This window comes from Sardina pilchardus, chromosome 12 (genome assembly GCF_963854185.1).
Source record: "Sardina pilchardus chromosome 12, fSarPil1.1, whole genome shotgun sequence".
In the NCBI taxonomy this organism is placed as follows: domain Eukaryota; kingdom Metazoa; phylum Chordata; class Actinopteri; order Clupeiformes; family Clupeidae; genus Sardina; species Sardina pilchardus.
This window is the reverse complement of record NC_085005.1, coordinates 17,870,904-17,889,590: the sequence shown is the minus strand read 5'-3', so window position 1 is coordinate 17,889,590 and position 18,687 is coordinate 17,870,904. Positions and strand designations below refer to the sequence as shown.

The 18,687-nt window shown below is 44.8% G+C and overlaps 1 protein-coding gene across 2 annotated transcripts in view; it reads right to left on the bottom strand.

The window, feature by feature from the left end:
• Positions 1-4,019: 4,019 nt before the first annotated feature.
• Positions 4,020-18,687, bottom strand: part of LOC134098558 (serine/threonine-protein phosphatase 2A 56 kDa regulatory subunit gamma isoform-like) — a 31,240-nt gene continuing 16,572 nt past the window's right edge. For both annotated transcript variants that reach the window (XM_062551636.1, XM_062551637.1), the window contains 12 exons: positions 16,686-16,796; positions 16,240-16,332; positions 15,495-15,625; positions 14,338-14,397; positions 13,734-13,842; positions 11,886-11,939; positions 10,744-10,914; positions 10,366-10,493; positions 9,340-9,441; positions 9,131-9,203; positions 7,773-7,889; positions 4,020-7,552 (listed from right to left, as the gene is read on the bottom strand). In XM_062551636.1, the coding sequence (XP_062407620.1) occupies positions 7,421-7,552; positions 7,773-7,889; positions 9,131-9,203; positions 9,340-9,441; positions 10,366-10,493; positions 10,744-10,914; positions 11,886-11,939; positions 13,734-13,842; positions 14,338-14,397; positions 15,495-15,625; positions 16,240-16,332; positions 16,686-16,796 (1,281 nt within the window). In that variant the 3' untranslated portion in view covers positions 4,020-7,420. The remainder of the gene's footprint in view (positions 7,553-7,772; positions 7,890-9,130; positions 9,204-9,339; positions 9,442-10,365; positions 10,494-10,743; positions 10,915-11,885; positions 11,940-13,733; positions 13,843-14,337; positions 14,398-15,494; positions 15,626-16,239; positions 16,333-16,685; positions 16,797-18,687) is intronic.

Below are 18,687 nucleotides of genomic sequence, written 5' to 3'. Positions count from 1 at the left end.
TAATGGTGGGTCTGTAACTTTTTAAATAATTTATGACTAACATGTTTTATTACTTTGGTTGACAACCTGTTGTCTTAATATTGTCTTCATCCTAGAGCAAGACTTTGAGGAAACAAAAAGGATTTCCCCAACTGCTGATATCAAACACAATGCTGTCATAAGATAGTGATGCCTCAGGCTATATGTTTCTGCTACATTTTCTGTCAGTCAGCCGTCACATGCTACAGATTATTTATTAGGTTATTGTTTTGAGAACAGTGAGTTCCTGAAGAGTGCGGCCAATCAAAGGGAACATTACATTCTGTTGTGAGCCTGACGATAAGGTTCTGTCACAGTGGCCTTCTTCGGACTCATTGCCCTCATCCATCAGATGACCCCACCCCTCCACCACCAGCCTACACACACACACACACACACACACACACACACACACACAGTCTGTACAGTCCTCAAACTCCTCCAGCATGTGTTGCCATAATGTCATCAGCTCATCAAACCAACACATGAATGCGCTCATTGTGCAGTGTTCCAGCACCCTTTCAGCTGATGACGCAAGGATGCCCCATCAGCAGCCCGTTTCCCTGGCCGTCTGTCCGTTTGTTTACAACCCTTTTCAGAGTAGCCAAGTGGCTGTCGAGAACAGCATGAGTGTAGCATTCTCAAAGAAATACTTTGAGAAATTCTACTGCTTTTTTCTTTTCAGCCGTATCGACAACATCACTTCAAATGGGGAGAGGATAAGGAGAGAAGAAAAACATTCACTAACTGCACCATTGTGCCTGCTTGTGTAGACACAGAGCTATTTACTTGAGAGAGAGGGAACCTTGAAAGGATCATCACGGACATCCGCAGAGAGACCACGTGTTCTTAAGAAAGTCCATAAACCCAAGCTGCACTTACGCAAGGACTTTTTTTGCATACAGGTTGATCATTTGCGGTGGAAAAAACAGTAATAATGGACTACCTTCACCGTGGCCCTGTTGCTGTGATATTGCTAAAACAGATGATGCATCCGGGCTTAATGCTCGCTTTTCCCTCTTTCTCTCTGTCTCTCTCTCTCTCTCTCCTGCTGTCTCTGTTGGAACCTGTGGCCGTGCGTGCGGTGTGATTAAAAGATGTGCCACCGTGATCAAACAGCCCTCGCGCAGACACACGGCTTCAAACAACCTGCGCTCCTCGCGCCCACATGGAATAATAGAGCAGAGGGGGGCGTCTCATACAGCCCTGCTCTGTCAAAGGGACGTACAGGAGTGTAGGTGTGTGTGTGTGTGTGTGTGTGTGTGTGTGTGTGTGTGTGTGTGTTTGGAGAGTATCGCAAACTGGGGAATTAGCATACTTATGCCATGAAATAGTCTCTCTCTCTTTCTCTCTCTCTCTCTGACAGACTGGTAGGATGAGGAGCATATTGATATAGTGCCTCATGTTTGGAGGTGGGGCCATAATGACTTGTGTGATTAACTGTCCCCACTTATACCCAGTCATGCTATGGCCACTGAGAAGCGTTCCATATAGATTATGCACATCTCACCTGCAATCACACATCATGGATACACGTCTAAGGCTTCATAGTTCATATGAACAGTGCAGCAAAACCCTCTTAATCCATCTGACCACTTTTCCTTTAAATTAACATTTAAAAAAAAAAAAATCAGGCTCCGATATGTTTTTGCCTACAAATCGATATTGCAGACCGATAAGTGAGTGGTATTTTGCAAGTTTTGAAGCAAAATGATTTGATGAACACATACTATCAGTACTGTCAGTATGTGTAGAGAGCATTCACTCATCACCATCATGATCTCATTTTTGGCGGAAGTGGTGTTCAGAGAGTTTGCATCTGAACTCGTCAGATAGAGACTTATTTTAGTTACATAGCCTACTAGACACGGATATTAACTTTAAACCACTGTAAGCTCTTCACTTCCGGCATCAATATGAGTGGCAACCTTGTGAATCTGCCTGTCTATCAATCTGTCTATCCAGATCCCAGAATGTCAAAACTTCAATAAAGGAAAATGAATCCGGCACTTCATGTTGATTAAATGGGTCATGCACACCCACTTGTTTCCTCACATCCCCATGGAAACACAGAGATGCGGTCACACTGGCTATTTCTAACCCATCCGCTTCCATCAGTGGCAGAATGAGTCAAAAAACGCCATTCAGATGCAAAGCACAGCCTTTTCAGCCACTCCGGGGTTATCTGCAGACATCCTCTAAAGCTATAAGTCCTGTCACGTCTCTCTCCGATTATGTAATGCAAGCTATATAGCTCCAATGCAGAACCCAGATGTTGACTGCCATACGCACTTACTGAAACCTGAAGTGAACTTACTGAAGTGGTCTAGACATACGCTTTCCATTTCAGTGTTTGTAAAGAGGAAAGCGATGCTTGAGGCGTTCATTTTAAACATCATGTACCCACATGGCAATGGGGGTGAAACTTAAAAGTCTGTCGGTGTCAAGGGTTAAAAATCAAGCCTTCCTGGTGAAATAACTCCCTCCAATTAGCCATTTGCCCTTCAGATCATGTTTGAACAATGTCTCTGGGCAACCACATAACCTTTTCCATGTGGTCTCATTGGATGATCATGATAATTTGCCTGCTGATGATAACATAGACAACAAGTTACCCAATATCAATGGGACTGTGCTCGAACAACAATACTCAGGAACTTTCCCCAGTAATGCTGCTCAACTAAAGCCTACCTTACACTGACAGACTTTGACCAAATTTGGGAAAGATTCTTGAAAGATTGTAGTCTTTTGAGTTTACAAAGCTTGAATGAGGGACATTAGTTAAAAGACTACAATCTTTCAAAGAATCTTTGCCAAATCCAGTCAGTCTGTCAGTGTAAGGTATAAGCTTTACTTGAGTAAGTTGGATCACTGGATTCAATTTGTGAATTCTGTCTTGGGCAATTAGAATACTAAGAGGATTGAATGATATTATCTGCTGTACTAACTGCGGTCACCTGTAACTCATCAGTAGGCTACCTGACTAACTTTAACTGTCGCTAATATTCATAAACTCAAACTGCGCAATTAGTTGCCTGGTACACCATCAGCCTTAGGCCCTTTCACTTTGGGATGGGTCATCTCCAGCAGATCTGCCGTTTGATAAAGAGAAGCTGGCCGCATTCACGCACACTCCTATGCATCGACACCATGGCCCCTTCTCAACCTCTCTCCTCGGTCCTCCAGGCTCTTTCCTACTGATCTATAACTAACACTGGATAGACTATCCCATTGTTGCTGCCCCATCATTCTTTATCTAGAGATCAGTGGGAACGAGGGCGGAAGAAGGAAGGGAGAATATAAAAAAGACAAATAAGAGGCTTGAGGCTCAGAAGAAACAGATGAAAGTGCACTCAACCAATCCATTCAAGGGTGAGAAAAATGAACATACATCATTTAACCACTAGGTGGTAGAAAAGGCCTATCCAATACCAAACCCAGTTTTTCAGTCACACCAGCCAAGTTGCACACCATAATTGGGTGTTTCAATATGGACTGTTTCTTTGAGAAACAATCCCTCCCAAGACCAGGATTGGGTATTGCGGTCCCAAATATGTATGACAACCACCAAGTCAGAGAAAGACAGCTGTGTTTAGATTATTTAGACTATTTGATTGTATTGGGTGCTAAAAATGTAATGTATTACTATTTTGACATCAGACTTCATTGTACAGTAGCTCTGTGTCCACCTCACATGTTGACAGGGGCGCCAGCAGCAAGTGTATAGAACGTTTTTCTCCTCTGTGATTGGGTGAGTGAGACAAATGGTCATTCATAAGGGTCTTCCACAGGACAAGAGGCTAATGGCTTGAGATGTAAACATCCCGGATCTCAGCCAGCCTCATCAGCATCTCTTTACATCCATTAAACATCCAGACCTCAACTCATTTCTCACCTACATCATGTATACATGCACATCTACACACATAACCTATGACGTGCACACACACGCGCACACACACACACACACACACACAAGTTACTGTGGTCGTTGCCCTGGATGAAAATATAAAACTCACGTTTGCTTTATTTCCTGTATAGAGATATACACCACTTGAGACGCTGGGAGAAGAGAAGAGTAGAGTAACACACAAGGCTAATGAATACGGGCTCGCATCACAGACGCTCCAAATGCTGAAACCAAAATGTCTCCAATTACAAATCCATAAAAAATGTTAGAATTCAAATTCTAAACAGATCTAATGCAAAAAGTTACATGTATAGAAGTCTGTGACACAAACCAACTGACTGCAGTTGCTGATAACCTTTGATTCTGTACACAGTTTTCTTTTGTTTTGTACAAAATATGAAATCTACCATTTATTATAGATAGAACAGCATAAAATAAAAGTCCATTATATATACAATATATGAAGCCATTTAGTACAAGACGCATACTAAAGGACACTTTGCAATATTTTGTAAAGAAAAATATATTAAATTAAAAGCCTCAGGAGGTTAAGAATTAAAGCCATTTAAATGAAGAACAACAGTCACCAAACATGGTGTCATGAAATTACAATGGAGTCCTAGTTAGAGGCTGTGAGAACCCTTCATGAGTCAAAAAGCATTCGGAAGCGAGCAGAGGAGATGCTAAACGCATGTAAACAGACCTATCCTTAGACACATTACTCTTGTCCAACTACAAGGGACATCAGTCAATGAAAAAGTATTGGTGAGTGCTATTCTTCCATAATAAAAAGCAAAAAGAAAAAAAGAGGAGTAGAGCAAAAACAAACAAAAAATTAACTGAAAATGTGATCATGGATAGTTTCTATTTACAATTTGCACATTCAATCAAACATGGACAAGCTTTCGCAGGGAAAAGAAGACAAAATGAAACAAACTCGCAAGCATCTTGACACACTTCACAGACAGGAAGGACACCCAAAACACCAGCTTCAGCAGAGCACCAGCCTGGGACACGACCTGGAGGTTCAAACAACGGTCCCCAGCTCAGGGGAACCATGACAACTAAGGAACCAAACAATGGTCCCCAGCTCCAGGGGAACCGTGACAACTAAGGAACCAAGCAATGGTCCCCAGCTCCAGGGAGCCAAACACTGAAGAGTGGGAGATGGAGGACTAGGGCTCATCCACAGAATGAGGACCCAGAAATGACACAGGCAGACTGACACCCACAGACATATCACAAAGAGAGGTGGACACTGTGGGAGAGGCCGAATCCACTCCCCAGAACACACACACACACACACACACACACGTCAAGTCCATCATCTATGTGTTCAAATCGATCTGAAAGTGCTCGTTGGATGTTCAGTGACTTCTTTGGCTAGCTACCATCTACCAGCCTCACCTAAGCAACGGTTGGTCCTGTGCTTCCATCTGTAGCCACATAGGGGTGCTCTCGTCCTTCTGTTTAGGCATACACTGAGGCTGGTGATTTCCCCTCCACTAGCGTCCGGGTAGTTAGTGATATTTAATGGGAGTCCATGGTGTCTGCACTGATGACATGCCACTGCTTTCACTGAACTAGCATGAAAAAAAGTCATTGTGCTGTATGAAAGGGTTAAGAGTAACTGTTAAAATTATTTTACTTTATTTTGAGGGGGAAAAAAAGAGAAAAAAACGTTCTTTGCTGAAAGTCGTCAAGGGGTTACAGTGCAGTCTCCTCCGCCAAATAAGCAGCAGATGATGAGGTATGCACACACACACACACACACAAAAACACAGATGCGTCTTTCCCTTCAGCTCTGCCGAGGCAGAGGCTTGTCCCGTGCCACTGCGAGACACACAGTGGGCGTGAGGCCGCAGGTGGCCTTCTGTACTCTTCCGGTGAGCTAAGGCTTCATAATGAAAAGCTCTGTTTGTGGGACCGCCCCCCCCAACCCCACCCCCGGAGAAGCAGGCGGACGGGAGCCAACAGGCCCTGGGGCCCCCAGACACGAGGGCCTATATCTGGGCAGAGTCGCCGGCGCACATCGCAAGCAGAACGCTGCTGGAGGACAAACCGGCACTGCTGCTCGGGAAACTCACATGCACACGACTCAAAGGGGGATGGGAAGACGGAGGGATAGAGAGGAGGTGTGTGAGAGGGAGGAAGAGAGAAAGAGAGGTGTAGAGTTTGAGCGTGTGCATTTTACAGGTCAGGTGAGTGTGTGTGTGTAGGAGGCAGAGGGGAATAAAATGGCCAGTTCTGCAGAATAACAGACCTGCTTGATCAAGCGTCTAGATCCTTACTGAAAAATCGGAGGGTGTGTGTGTGTGTGTGTGTGTATGTGTGTGTGTAAAAAAGCTTTGCTATGATTTAACGAAACCAAACACTGATAAGAAGTTGTTCCATGATGATGCTGGCCGAAGACCATTGTTTGAACCACCAAGCTGTGCCAGGGGTGAAGGTATTGCCAACAGTATTATACAGCATTAAAATTGAAATAAAAAAGTAAAGAAAATAGACTCAAGTTGGCACAAAACTATGTTTCTACAGAAGAGTAGTCCAATTCTGCCTTCACCACATTCTGATAGGTCAGCATGTTTTTCTTTTTTAAAAAAGAAACTTTTAATAATAATAATAATTATTATAATAATAGTATCTTTTGTGTGACACAACACACATTTTGGCTGACAGTCCCCATTGCCAAATCAAACCAACAGTTAAAAAAGAAACAAACATACATACATACATACATACATACAGTTGTGAGCCATCACAGGCACAGAGCTCACAGCCTTAGCGGCTGACCACACTGCCCCTCAAAGGTCAAAGTTCATGGGTCAAGAGGCATGAGGAGGGGCTTCTCCTTGCCCATGTCCTTCCAAAGTCCACTCTGATGCGCACACACACACGCGCGCACACACACACACACGTCGTTTTTTTTTTTTCACTCAAGTCCATAACAGCAGCCCATGCCAGGCACCCCTCTCATTGTTGCCACTTTTCCGGTTTACTTAGAGACGCAGTCTGAATGACCGTCAGTGGTGGACAGGCACATAGCGATGCTGCTGTGAAGCCAGGGGTGAGAGGGGGGGTTGGGGGGGGGGTTAAACACACATGGAGAGGACAGGACAAGGACTCCCAATACATCAGAGAGCAGCAAATTAAAGACCTGAGAACAGAGGGAGGGAGAGAGAGAGAGAGAGAGAGAGAAAAGAAAGACAGACAGACAGAAAAGAGAAAAACGACAGACATCAAGTGCCCAGACTACGGGCGGGGCGGGGCGGGGCGGGGTGGGGTGGGGTGAGTGGAATGGCCTGGGCTCTTAGACGACGGCAAGAGGACCCCCTGGCCTCTGCATGTGTGTGTGTGTGTCTGTGTGTGTACGGAGTTGGGCTAATAGACTCCCAGACCTAACCTGTCCTGTGTTTGGGGACGTGTGTGTGTGTGCGTATGTGGGTGGGTGTGAGCGAGTGTCTGTGTGTGTGTGTGTGTCTGTGTGGTCCTCTAGTGGGCATCAGCGGGGGTGAGGACATCTTCGGCACGGCGGTACGTCTCCAGGGCTCTGACGGTGGACACGTCCTGAGGCAGCTCCGACTTGCGTCGCACCAGCGGACGCTCCTTACGCGGCTCGTGGGGCTGCGGACGACACACACACACACACACACACACACACATTAAGTTGACTTACAAATGAGGACGTTCAAGCATTCGACACCACAAAACTAGCTGAGGATGACCATGTTGAGTTTATCAGTTGAGAGTCAAGAGAGGCCATATGTTCACAAACTCCCATCAATGTCTGTGTGTGTGTGTGTCTGTGTGTGCGTGTGTGTGTGACTCCTGGCGTGTGTGTTACCTGTGTGGCCCCCTCCTCCACGTTCTTCCTCAGCATGTTGACGTCGTCCAGCAGAGGCCCGTCCGTCTCCATGTCCATCGGGCTGCCCAGACCGGACGGGTCCACGTACGTCTGGAACTACAACGCACACAACGCGTAAACATGTAAACAAACACACAGGCACACGCACGCAAGCTCAGTAAGCACTGACCACACAATTCACATGAATCACTGCGGACAACGCCACAGAAACCTGCGGTCGTCCAGACACCAACAAACAGGACGTAGACAAACTCCACCACAGCAGTTTTTTTCGAGGTATTCACAGATAACTAGTCTTCTAAATCCCCACGTGATGTTTTTACGGGATGTGGTCATGTGAAGGACTGATAAAACTCAACTCTCCACCCCCCTAAGCCAATTTGTTCTGTAGTTGCGTGATATTTCCAGCAATTAGGCATCTTATCAGTTGAATGGCTACTGGGGTTGCTGTTGTCCAACTGGCTACACTTTAAAGATCGATAGACCTTAAGGATGATCTCAGCTACTTTGTTTTTCTCTGTCCTCTGAAGTCAACCTCCCTTTTAGTCTGACGTAGTAACGGCTTATCTCTTGTCATGATGGTTCTCTTTCTTTCATTTCACGTAATCTATCAATCATTCATCAATAATGCCTGTTTTAGTCTTATGAATAATGGCTTAAAGACTTTTACACCAGACTTGTTACGCTCATGCTTACGTAGGATGCTTGTGTGTTTGTAACCTGTCTCAGGCGTCATGAAAAAAGCTTTGTACTTTTTGCCTCTTTGTGGATTCATACTTTTTTTTACCAGGCAAGTTTAGATTTTAGCTACATTTTACTCGAACAGCAAGTGTGCTGGCTTTCCGCTGGCTAGCATGCTAGCGTTGTCTGAGCGTGTGCTGCCGAGTGACTAAGACTGACAGAAAAGTGATGGGCAGTTTGTGGCCTCCAGCCTTCAGAGGCTCCTGGCGGAGTGACTGCGCTGACACAGATGGGGCCCGACAGGTAGGCCTCAGGTGTGTCGAACGCACACCAACAGGGTCTGTGGGCACAGTCAGTCTGTGTCTGTCGGTGCTGGTTAGATAGAGTTGTCTGAGTCGGACATTTCCGTCTTCTGAACATTCTAAAGACTGCAAACATCAAACCCATCTTCAGAATATTAGTGACTGTTGGTTCAGCCAGACACAGCCAGACGCAGCCACTGTCTGGTAAAGACCAAAGACCTAACTGATCATCACCTTCCCTAGACCCACCTCAGTCTAGTCTCTTTCTCTCTCTCGTGCTGTGCTGTGGTGGCCACATAGAGAAAGCAGCTGCTTCCTGGGTGTGATCATGGTTCGAGTGCGTGCTGCGATTACCTGTGGATTTGACTTGGCCAGATTCTCGATCTTTATCCAGGCCTCCTCGCGCTCCTTCCATTTCATCTTCTCTCTGCACAGAAACGGTCACATCAGCCCCGTTACGCAGAGAAACCATCACACATTACAGAGATAGTCTCACAAGACATAGATTAACTTCAACAAAATGGAATTAGCTTCAATGGAAACAAACAATCAGGAGGACATACTTGTTTTTCTCCGCCCTGAACTGCTGGGTGCAGTCGTCAAACAGCTTCTGGTTCATCTCCATGAAGAGCTTCAGAGCGTTGTAGATGAGCCCGTGGATCGTCCTGCAGGCACAACATGGGTCAGAGTGTCACAGATAACAACAACAACAACAACAACAACAACAACAACAACAAAAAGCCTAACCATCGCAGTTACAATTGTGGCTTAAGAGTTATGTTTACGGACATGTAATGCATTCACTTGAGAATTTTTTTTGCAGTTTTTCTAAAAGAATGAGACTTGAGAATAGGAACAAGAAAATCTGATTGATAGTCATCAGTCATTGTTTATTCAGGAAAGACTGACTGAGCATTAAGCTCTTTAATAGCACCAGAAATACAAGACAACGTTTTTTGCCTTGCACTTATAATACACATCCACAACTATTTGAGTATTTGTCAACACTCTTAAAATTGTATTAGGCTATACTTTGATCCACTTGGTGTGGATTCATTTAAGCGAAATGCAAAATGCGAATGAAAGGGTTGAAATCAGTACTCGCATGTATGGGCGCATTTTATTTTTTCTACTCGCACTAATATATTTTTAGTCGCATTTGAGACAACCTGCTCGCACTGCACAGCCCTGAATATACCGTACATCAAAAACTGTTTGAGTATTTGTCAACACTCTTGGAAACTTTAAATGTATGATGGGTGGAGTGTGAGTGTCATTCTCGCAGTTGCATCCTAGTGGTCTCAGTGTTACAACTCTTTCACAGCTGACGTCTCACATTTAGTGTCAAGCATGCTGACTGACCATATTAGTTTTGTCAGAAAGACGCTGGTATCCAGTGTGCTTTTTGTCTGTTTCATTCAGCTAGCCTTCCCAGGCACGTCTACATTAGCGCAACAGTGGAGTTTAAGACTTTCACATGGACACAGCCTAGTGAAATGTTTTGGGTGCAATGTGAGTGTTGCTATGAGTGTGGAGTGATTGGAGTGGAGTTGAGTGGAGTGGAGTAGAGTGGAGAAGAGTATACTGACTTGTTCCAGTGGGTCTTGGAGTTGCGGTAGAGGGAGGGGAACATGATGGGCAGTATCCTGGCAGCGTTGTCGCTGATCAAGCTCATGATGTACTCATTGTTCCAGTAATACAGTGCCCTCTCTGCCACCTACACACACACACACACACACACACACACACACACACACACACACATATTACATTACAATAAGAATGTGTCATGATGACCGACATAAAACGTGACTCATTTTGTCCAGGGTTCAACAGGACACACACACACACACACACACACACACACACACACCAGGAAGTTGGTGCATATATGGAACTGGGGGCCACACACACGCATTTACCAAGAAATCATGAGTGGTCAAAGGCAGCGGCCGCCTGGTGCTTACCTGGAAGTGAGGGCTGGACACACATTTGGCCAGCTGTCTAAAGAGCGGCTCCATGACCTTGACGAACTCCGAGGGCTCGATGACGTCCAGGATCTCCTCCAGCTCATTGAGGAACATCACCTCCTTGGGGCTGTGCGTCTTGGGCCAGTACTTCAGCAGCGCCATCACCACCTTGCAGCAAGACCACAACATTACCACAGCGTCGTCACAAAACACACCATCGTTATCCATCTCTCAGCATCTCCACAGAATACAACATCCGTATTAGTCTCTACATCATCACAATAACCACTGGTAACACTTTATATTACTTCAGAACTGGTTCATAATAGGGAAATTATTTAATTTATAAATGGTTGTTTCATTATTTATAAGGTATAAACCATGTATTTACAAGTGTTTTTTTAATCACTATGAACAAACCAATCATAACTTTGTGAACAAATGCTAAACTGATGATAAATTACGCATGAACAATAAATTACTCATGATGAAAAAAACATTAACTGATAGTTAACAAATGCTTAATAGATGATGAATTGTGTGTAGTTATTATTAAGTGTTACCTAACCACTAACGTGAATCTAAACACCATAATATATATCCAGCATTACACACCCGAATTAATCTCTTTGCAACATCATTGCCCCAACTACGCCACAGAATGACTCATCACTACTCAGTCAGCATATGCACCCAACCACCATATTACCACAAAATACACAATCATCATTAAATCACACCTTACTTATCATCATTAGTCATCCCTAACTAGCACAAAGAACTAATCAAATACCACGCAGTGCACCATGCCACACACCCTATACATCAACACTGCATGAAGCACACATACTGTACCTACATTTAGCTAATGCCTTTGAACACAATCAATAAAACCACCGACATGCAACATTACAATTCCAACATATCAGCACCTATAGCTATGGCATGGCAAAAGGGGAGGGGACTAAACAAAACAGTGGCTAGGTTCTTGAAGAGAGAGAGAGTGGAGGAGGAGTAGGAGGAGGAGAAGTGGAGGAGGGGAGAAGAGTAAAGAGGAGCAGAGAAAAGTAGAGAGGAACAGAGAGGAGTAAAGATGAACAGAGAGGAGTAGAGAGGAACAGAGAGGAGTGGAGGCTTACCGGTTCTGTGAGAGTGCTGTCCTTCTCCAGAAACTGGACCACACAGTAGGCCAGCTGGGTGAAGAAGAGACAATAGTCAGTCAGGAAACACAGAGACACAGAGACACACAGACACAGAGACACAGAGACACAGAGACACACAGACACACAGACACACAGACACACAGACACACAGACACACACACACACACACACACACACACACACACACACACACACACACACACACACACACACACACACACACACACACACACACACACACAGGTAAAAAAACAGTTGGCACGTGTACATCATATCACACTGGAGACAGAAGGCCCTGGCTCCTGCTTGGACTTGCTACTGCCCCTGCATGTAAGTTAGCTGACCACAGCTAATTAGCTCGCTAAAGGCAAGCCTCAGGATCAGACAGGTCGTCAGTAGCTCAATTTGGTTACAACTTGCTTGTATGTCTATCTATAGCGCAGGAGGACAAATGCCCTTAACACCTCGGACATCTGGGGTTCTTCTCCATTTTGAGCTGAGCCTGACAGACCTCTGTAGGACTACAGGTTGACAGCGGGGGATTGGCAATGCTAGTGGATGTCTGAAAACACCTTCAGGATTTCTGCATTCAGAAATCCGCATAAATGAACTGAGCAGACCTTCACCCACGTCATCCGAGTGTATTTATGTGTAAAAAATAAAATCCATTCTTTGCAAAAGGGCTCACAAGGTCTCTAGCAGCACCAAAACTGCTTTATCATGGTCCTGTCTGGCACCCTCAGTGTGAAAAAGGCTTTTTTTTCCCACATAGGGATGGGAACTATTTCTGCTTTTATTATAGCTAGCTTCAGTATTACGATGTCGTGCTGCCAAGTTTTGCAACATCATTGCTACCAGGATAAATATGAAACGCACGGCATTGGAATAAATTATGGCTGTCTTCCTTAAAATTACCTAATGAGACAGCTGGGTGACTAATAACCAGTGAAATGTGAAAACTGTGTTGTTTTTTTTCCCCCACACACACACATCCAGTCAGAGCCTAGCAGCCTATTCAATTACAGCCTGGTCCTGGTCTTTTCAAAGTGCAGAGAGTGCTCCTTGGAGCTCTACTGTGTTATTGCTGCTCAGGCAGACAACCAATTTAGCCTGTCAATCACCTGCCCTGAGGCACTGGTCTGTGCGGAGACAGCGGCAGAGAGAGGGCAGGGAGGGAGAGAGAGAGAGAGAGAGATGGGGGGATAAAGAGAGAGAGAGAGAGAGAGAGAGAGAGAGAGAGAGAGAGAGAGAGAGCGCAAGAGAGAGAGAGAAAGGGGTGGGGGGAGATCGAGGGGGAAAAGGGAGATATGGTAGAGCGTGATGGCCAGATCAGTATTGATGAGACTGGACTTCCTGGTGACAGGAAGGCTGCCCCTGGATGTGGGTCAGCGAAGCCAGACAGCCAGCCAAGCAGAACTGCATCCCTGTCCCACTTTAGCCCTCACTCACGAGGCCCGACCCCACTGAACCAACACACACACACACACACACTGCAGTACAGACAGACCACTCACATACAGTCACACTGAAGTACAGACAGACCACTCACACTCACACTCACACACTCGCCAGGGCCCAAGACTCAGTATGATTAAAGGAAAATGAGCACTTTATTTATTTATTAATTTATTTATTTCCTTTTATAACTAAAAAGCAGCACTTCATCCCTAAGTGCACAAATCCCTTTGGGCTGTCTAGAGAACTTCAGACATGTGGTTCTCTTACATTCACCGGAGAAGACAAGTGCAGAGAACAGACCTAGACGTTTACACACACACAAACGCACGCACGCACGCACACACATACACACACACACACGCTCACCTGTGGGTGGTAAACGCTGAGGGACTTGACTTTGTGTAAAGGCAGCAGCACTTTCAACAGGAATATTTTGTGTTCCTCTTTCAGAGGCAAGGCAAAGCCATTGATGATGCTGCAAACAAAAAAAAAGCACAGCAGAAAGGCACGCGTAAGACACACTGTGCTCCCACTCAGCGTAAACAGTACCGATACTGTATGCGTCAGTGCTGCACTGCACGGTAGTCAGCAAGTCTCTGCATGTGACTAACACAGAACTGACGAAAGAGTACAAAGAAAGGACTAAACATGGCAGGAGAGAGTCATCTTCAACACTGTACATGTGGACAAAGGCAGTGCACGGTCATAGTTGTCCATACATTATGACACCCATGCCAAATTTGGCTCATTTGTATTTGACCAATATAGCTGTCTTATGCCTTGGAATGACATATGCAAGAGACGAATAATACATTGTGGAATAAATGAAATGAAAAGAAAAAATCTTGGTAAAATAAAATATTTAAATAAATTTAATTTGGCACGGATATAGGGCAAGGATGGGCGATGAAGAGTAGTAGAAAGCCAGGGATGACGGTTCTATCGATAAGACTTTAAAGGATTCACTTACCTTCCTAAAATCTCCAATAATTCTGCTATTCCGTTGTGATGCTCTGTTTCATATATGAACCTGGTCAGAAAAAAAAAACAAAAAATCACTACACAAGCGAAGTGGTGATAAACCATGCAATATTAACATGCAACAGTTTTCAATACAGCAAGGACAGGACTTTCTTAAAGGGATAGTTCGGATTTTAAGACACGAAGTTGTATGGGTTCCCTGTCAGCAACGTAGTGCATCAGCACTGACTTACCCCCGACAGCGTCCTGTGAGCCGAGATCCAGCCGGTTTTTGATCGTTTTTGATGCCGGACTATTTTCTTCAGCAAGTTTCTGGGGTCACGAAAGTAAAGTGTTTTTCTTCTCAAAACCATATGCGTTCAACAGTGTGATATATTTGCACCACAAAAACGTTGTCCAGCTGTCAGTAGCGCGCAGTGATAGGAATCGCGAAAAATAAGTAAGTGATAACGAGGTTTGAATTTTTCCTGGACAACGTTTTTGTGGTGCAAATATATCACTCTGTTGAACGCATATGGTTTTGAGAAGAAAAACACTTTACTTTCGTGACCCCAGAAACTTGCCGGACTACTTTCTTCAGCATCAAAAACGATCTAAAACCGGCTGGATCTCGGCTCACAGGACGCTGTCGGGGGTAAGTCAGTGCTGATGCACTACGTTGCTGACAGGGAACCCATACAACTTCGTGTCTTAAAATCCGAACTATCCCTTTAAGAAAAGACCTCCCTGCAGTGATCATGAAGACGCAGAAGAGCTGAATCAATTAAATGACAAAGGTCTGGTCATCGATTGATCTGACCATCACAGACTCGTTACTGGTCAAGTAGTTTCAATTGAACCCCATTATCAGAGCTCTGGGCCCAGTCGAGATCAAGGCCCCTGGTGTGTGAGGATGTATGTGAGTGCATTTGTGTGTATGAGAGGGTGTGTGTGAATGTGAGTGAGTGAGTGTGTGTGTGTGCGTGCATGCATGTGTAGGAGCGTGCACGTACGTGCGAGTGAGTGAGTGAGTGTGAGAGAGTGAGTGACTGAGTGAATGTGTGCGTGCACATGTGTGTGGGTGTGTGTGTGTGTGTGTGAGAGGGTGAGAGAGTGAGTCAGTGAGTGAATGTGTGCGTGCACATGTGTGTGGGCGCTGGTGCTCACCTATAAAATATATTATTGATCTGTTTCCTGATGTAGGCGCGCAGGCCCAGGAACTTGCCGTAAATGCGATGCAACGTGGTTTTCAGGAAGTCTCTTTCTCTTGGGTCCTCACTGTCAAACAACTCCAGCAGCTACACACACACACAATCATAATTAGTTATTTATGAGCTCATTCACAGCAATGAACCGAATAATATGGCCATTCATAATGGACATATAATTAAACCAATAACATTAAGAGGATGAAATAAAAGAAACAATTAGGAGAATTTGAGTAATAAAAGATTCATAGGATAACACTACTCCTCCCTTGGATTAATGAGATGTAACAGAAGATATACACACACACACACACCAATATAAGCAGGCATAAACACACGTAAGTATCTCTCAACCACACCGACTCATACACTAACGTACACACAGCTCAACTCAAAAACAAAAACATCTCTGCACAAACGTGTGTGTGAGTGTGTTTAAACATTCAAGGAGAGTAGCTGTGTGCACATCCCACCTTGCAGGTGCAGGACAAATGTAGAGTAATATGGAAGAAAAAGGTAATGTCCGCAACACTGATAATTGCTCCCGGTTTAATGAAAAAAATGCAACGTTTCGACCCTACTGGGTCTTCATCAGGCCTGATGAAGACCCAGTAGGGTCGAAACGTTGCATTTTTTTCATTAAACCGGGAGCAATTATCAGTGTTGCGGACATTACCTTTTTCTTCCAGTGTGTTTAAACATACCTGCATCACAAATTTCTGATCAATGTACTTCTTGGCTATGTTGGGTTGGAAGTCTGGGGACTCTAAGAAACGCAGGAAGAACTCATACACCAGCTGTGGAGTGAAGAAACATAAAGCAGCAAGTTAACACACACACACACACACACACACACACACACACACACACACACACACACACACACACACACACACACACACACACACACACACACACACACACACACACACACACACACACACACACACACACACACACACACACACACACACACACACACACACACACACACACACACACACACACACACACACACACACACACACACACACACACCCCTTCTGGTCGATTTCAGTTACAGCAAGTGAAGTCTTTCCATCCCACTATAACCTTTGACTGACATTTGCTGCATCCAATCATCCTTGGGTAAGTGACATTGAGGCGGTACCTGAAGGTGTGGCCATGCTGCTTCTAACGTGGGCTCGTCCTCCTCCGGGTCAAACTCCGCCCCTGTCGGGTTTGAGGAGGGGGGTAGCGTCCTGAACATGTTCACGGCAAACTACACACACATACACAAACACAAAGAGAGACAGGGTCAGGGATGAACATTAGTGTTGTCTTAGCCATTCAAAGACGCATTAAAGATATGGCCTGTCCGATGACAATTCAACACTTCCAACCCCATTCAGCAGGGAACAGCAGTGGTCAATATTTACACGGCGCTCTTCAGCTCTGGGCTCGCATTGATAACCGCTCTCTCTACTTGATCTGTGTGGGCAGTGCATCCACACTCAGACACAGTCTCTTAAGAGAGCATTTGTCCCATTTCTCTGGCAAATGCGCAGCAGTACTCCACGTGAAACATTGCTATAACGCCTCTTGGGACAGGGATCTTTGGAGGCTTTCTTCTCGGATGACAAAGAAAACATGTAAGAATAACAACAAAGACAAATATGCCAGCTAAGCTTGTGAATGCACTTGTCTGAGCACAGCCAGAGAGACAGACCCATTGCATCTTTTAACATACTTTGCAAGCATGACAACCATTAATCTGAATACAGAAAGGTTACAGTGCATCGTGAAATTCTCCTAATTTTCATACAGGCCATTGGATCATACTTTATATTATGGAATAAAAAAAATGGAATGAAATGAACAGATGAGTCATCATCAAAAGTGATAAATAAAGTTCTCTTCTGTTTTTGTAATTTTAGTTGGATATTGAATGCAAGAAGAAAAAAATGCTTTTCCATAACACAGTGCATTGCGAGAATCGGAAAATCAAATTCAGCAGGTCAAACTTAAAAAAAAAAACCTAAAAAAACCTCAACTTAATATCAAGAGAGGGTGGTCAATTTAGACGACATCTTTCCCAAACTTTCCTTTTTCCCACTTCTTTCAAGGCTGGGTGAACCCTGCCTGAACCTGATCTATTTTCGCTGTTTACTGCCAGAATCTTTGGCTCCAATCAGAAACGGCCATACTCTACGCGAAGTGCAGTAGAAACAAAGCGCAGCCTCGCCAGACTAATGTTCAATCTTAAAAGATTGAGCTTAGTATGGTGAAAACCAGACTAACTTCTTTCCCCAACGGACATTGCCGTCTATGGCACTGATATAGGAGATTGCAGGAGTCATTTGGAGCGACAGCCCTGATGCACAGGCCTTGCCAGCTCTCCTGCGCCGAGGGCTGGCTGATGAGCGGAGTGGCACAGCATTATGCAAGGGCGGCAGGTCTACAGTCGTTTGAGGTATCAGATATGCATATGACAGACTCTCTGATTAACCAACCTTTTAGACCACGCAGACACACACACACACACACACGCACGTTCAAAAGACAAACAGGAAAACACTCTTCATATTCTGTGGCCATCTCTTTACTTTGATGATGAAAGGGGGAGGAGAACTTCAAAGTATGTTGAATGTTCTTGGGGGCCTGGATGACAAAGGCAGGCGCGCGCGCGCGCACACACACACACACACACACATGCACACACACGCGTGCGCCTAAGTGCTTATTGTCATGCTGATTTAGCAAGCTTCTGCATTAGCTATTCGAGCGCTTGCTAAAACATAAACGCAGGGAGAAGAAAGGGTTCATTTGCACTTGGCTCACCAGCGTTTACCAGCCTTGCATGAGCGGGTAGGACTTGATAAATATAACAGCAGAAACTCGGCTGCAAAACCTCCCACTCATATGAAAGTCCCCGTCTCTCAAGACTGTCCACGACGTAAAGCAACCTAGAAAGACCCGTCTGTCTGCAGAAAAGTTGGCCCCGTCACGAGCATACCTCAGAGAAACATTTTTGATTTGTTTTGTTGATTGCATCTGGGTTAGATCAAGGTTTAGAGATAAGTCGACTCGCACAGAATCAGAGGTTAAAGACTTGAGGTTAAAAGGTTAAGTCACTGCACGCTCAAACACACTGAAACACTGAACTCTACAAC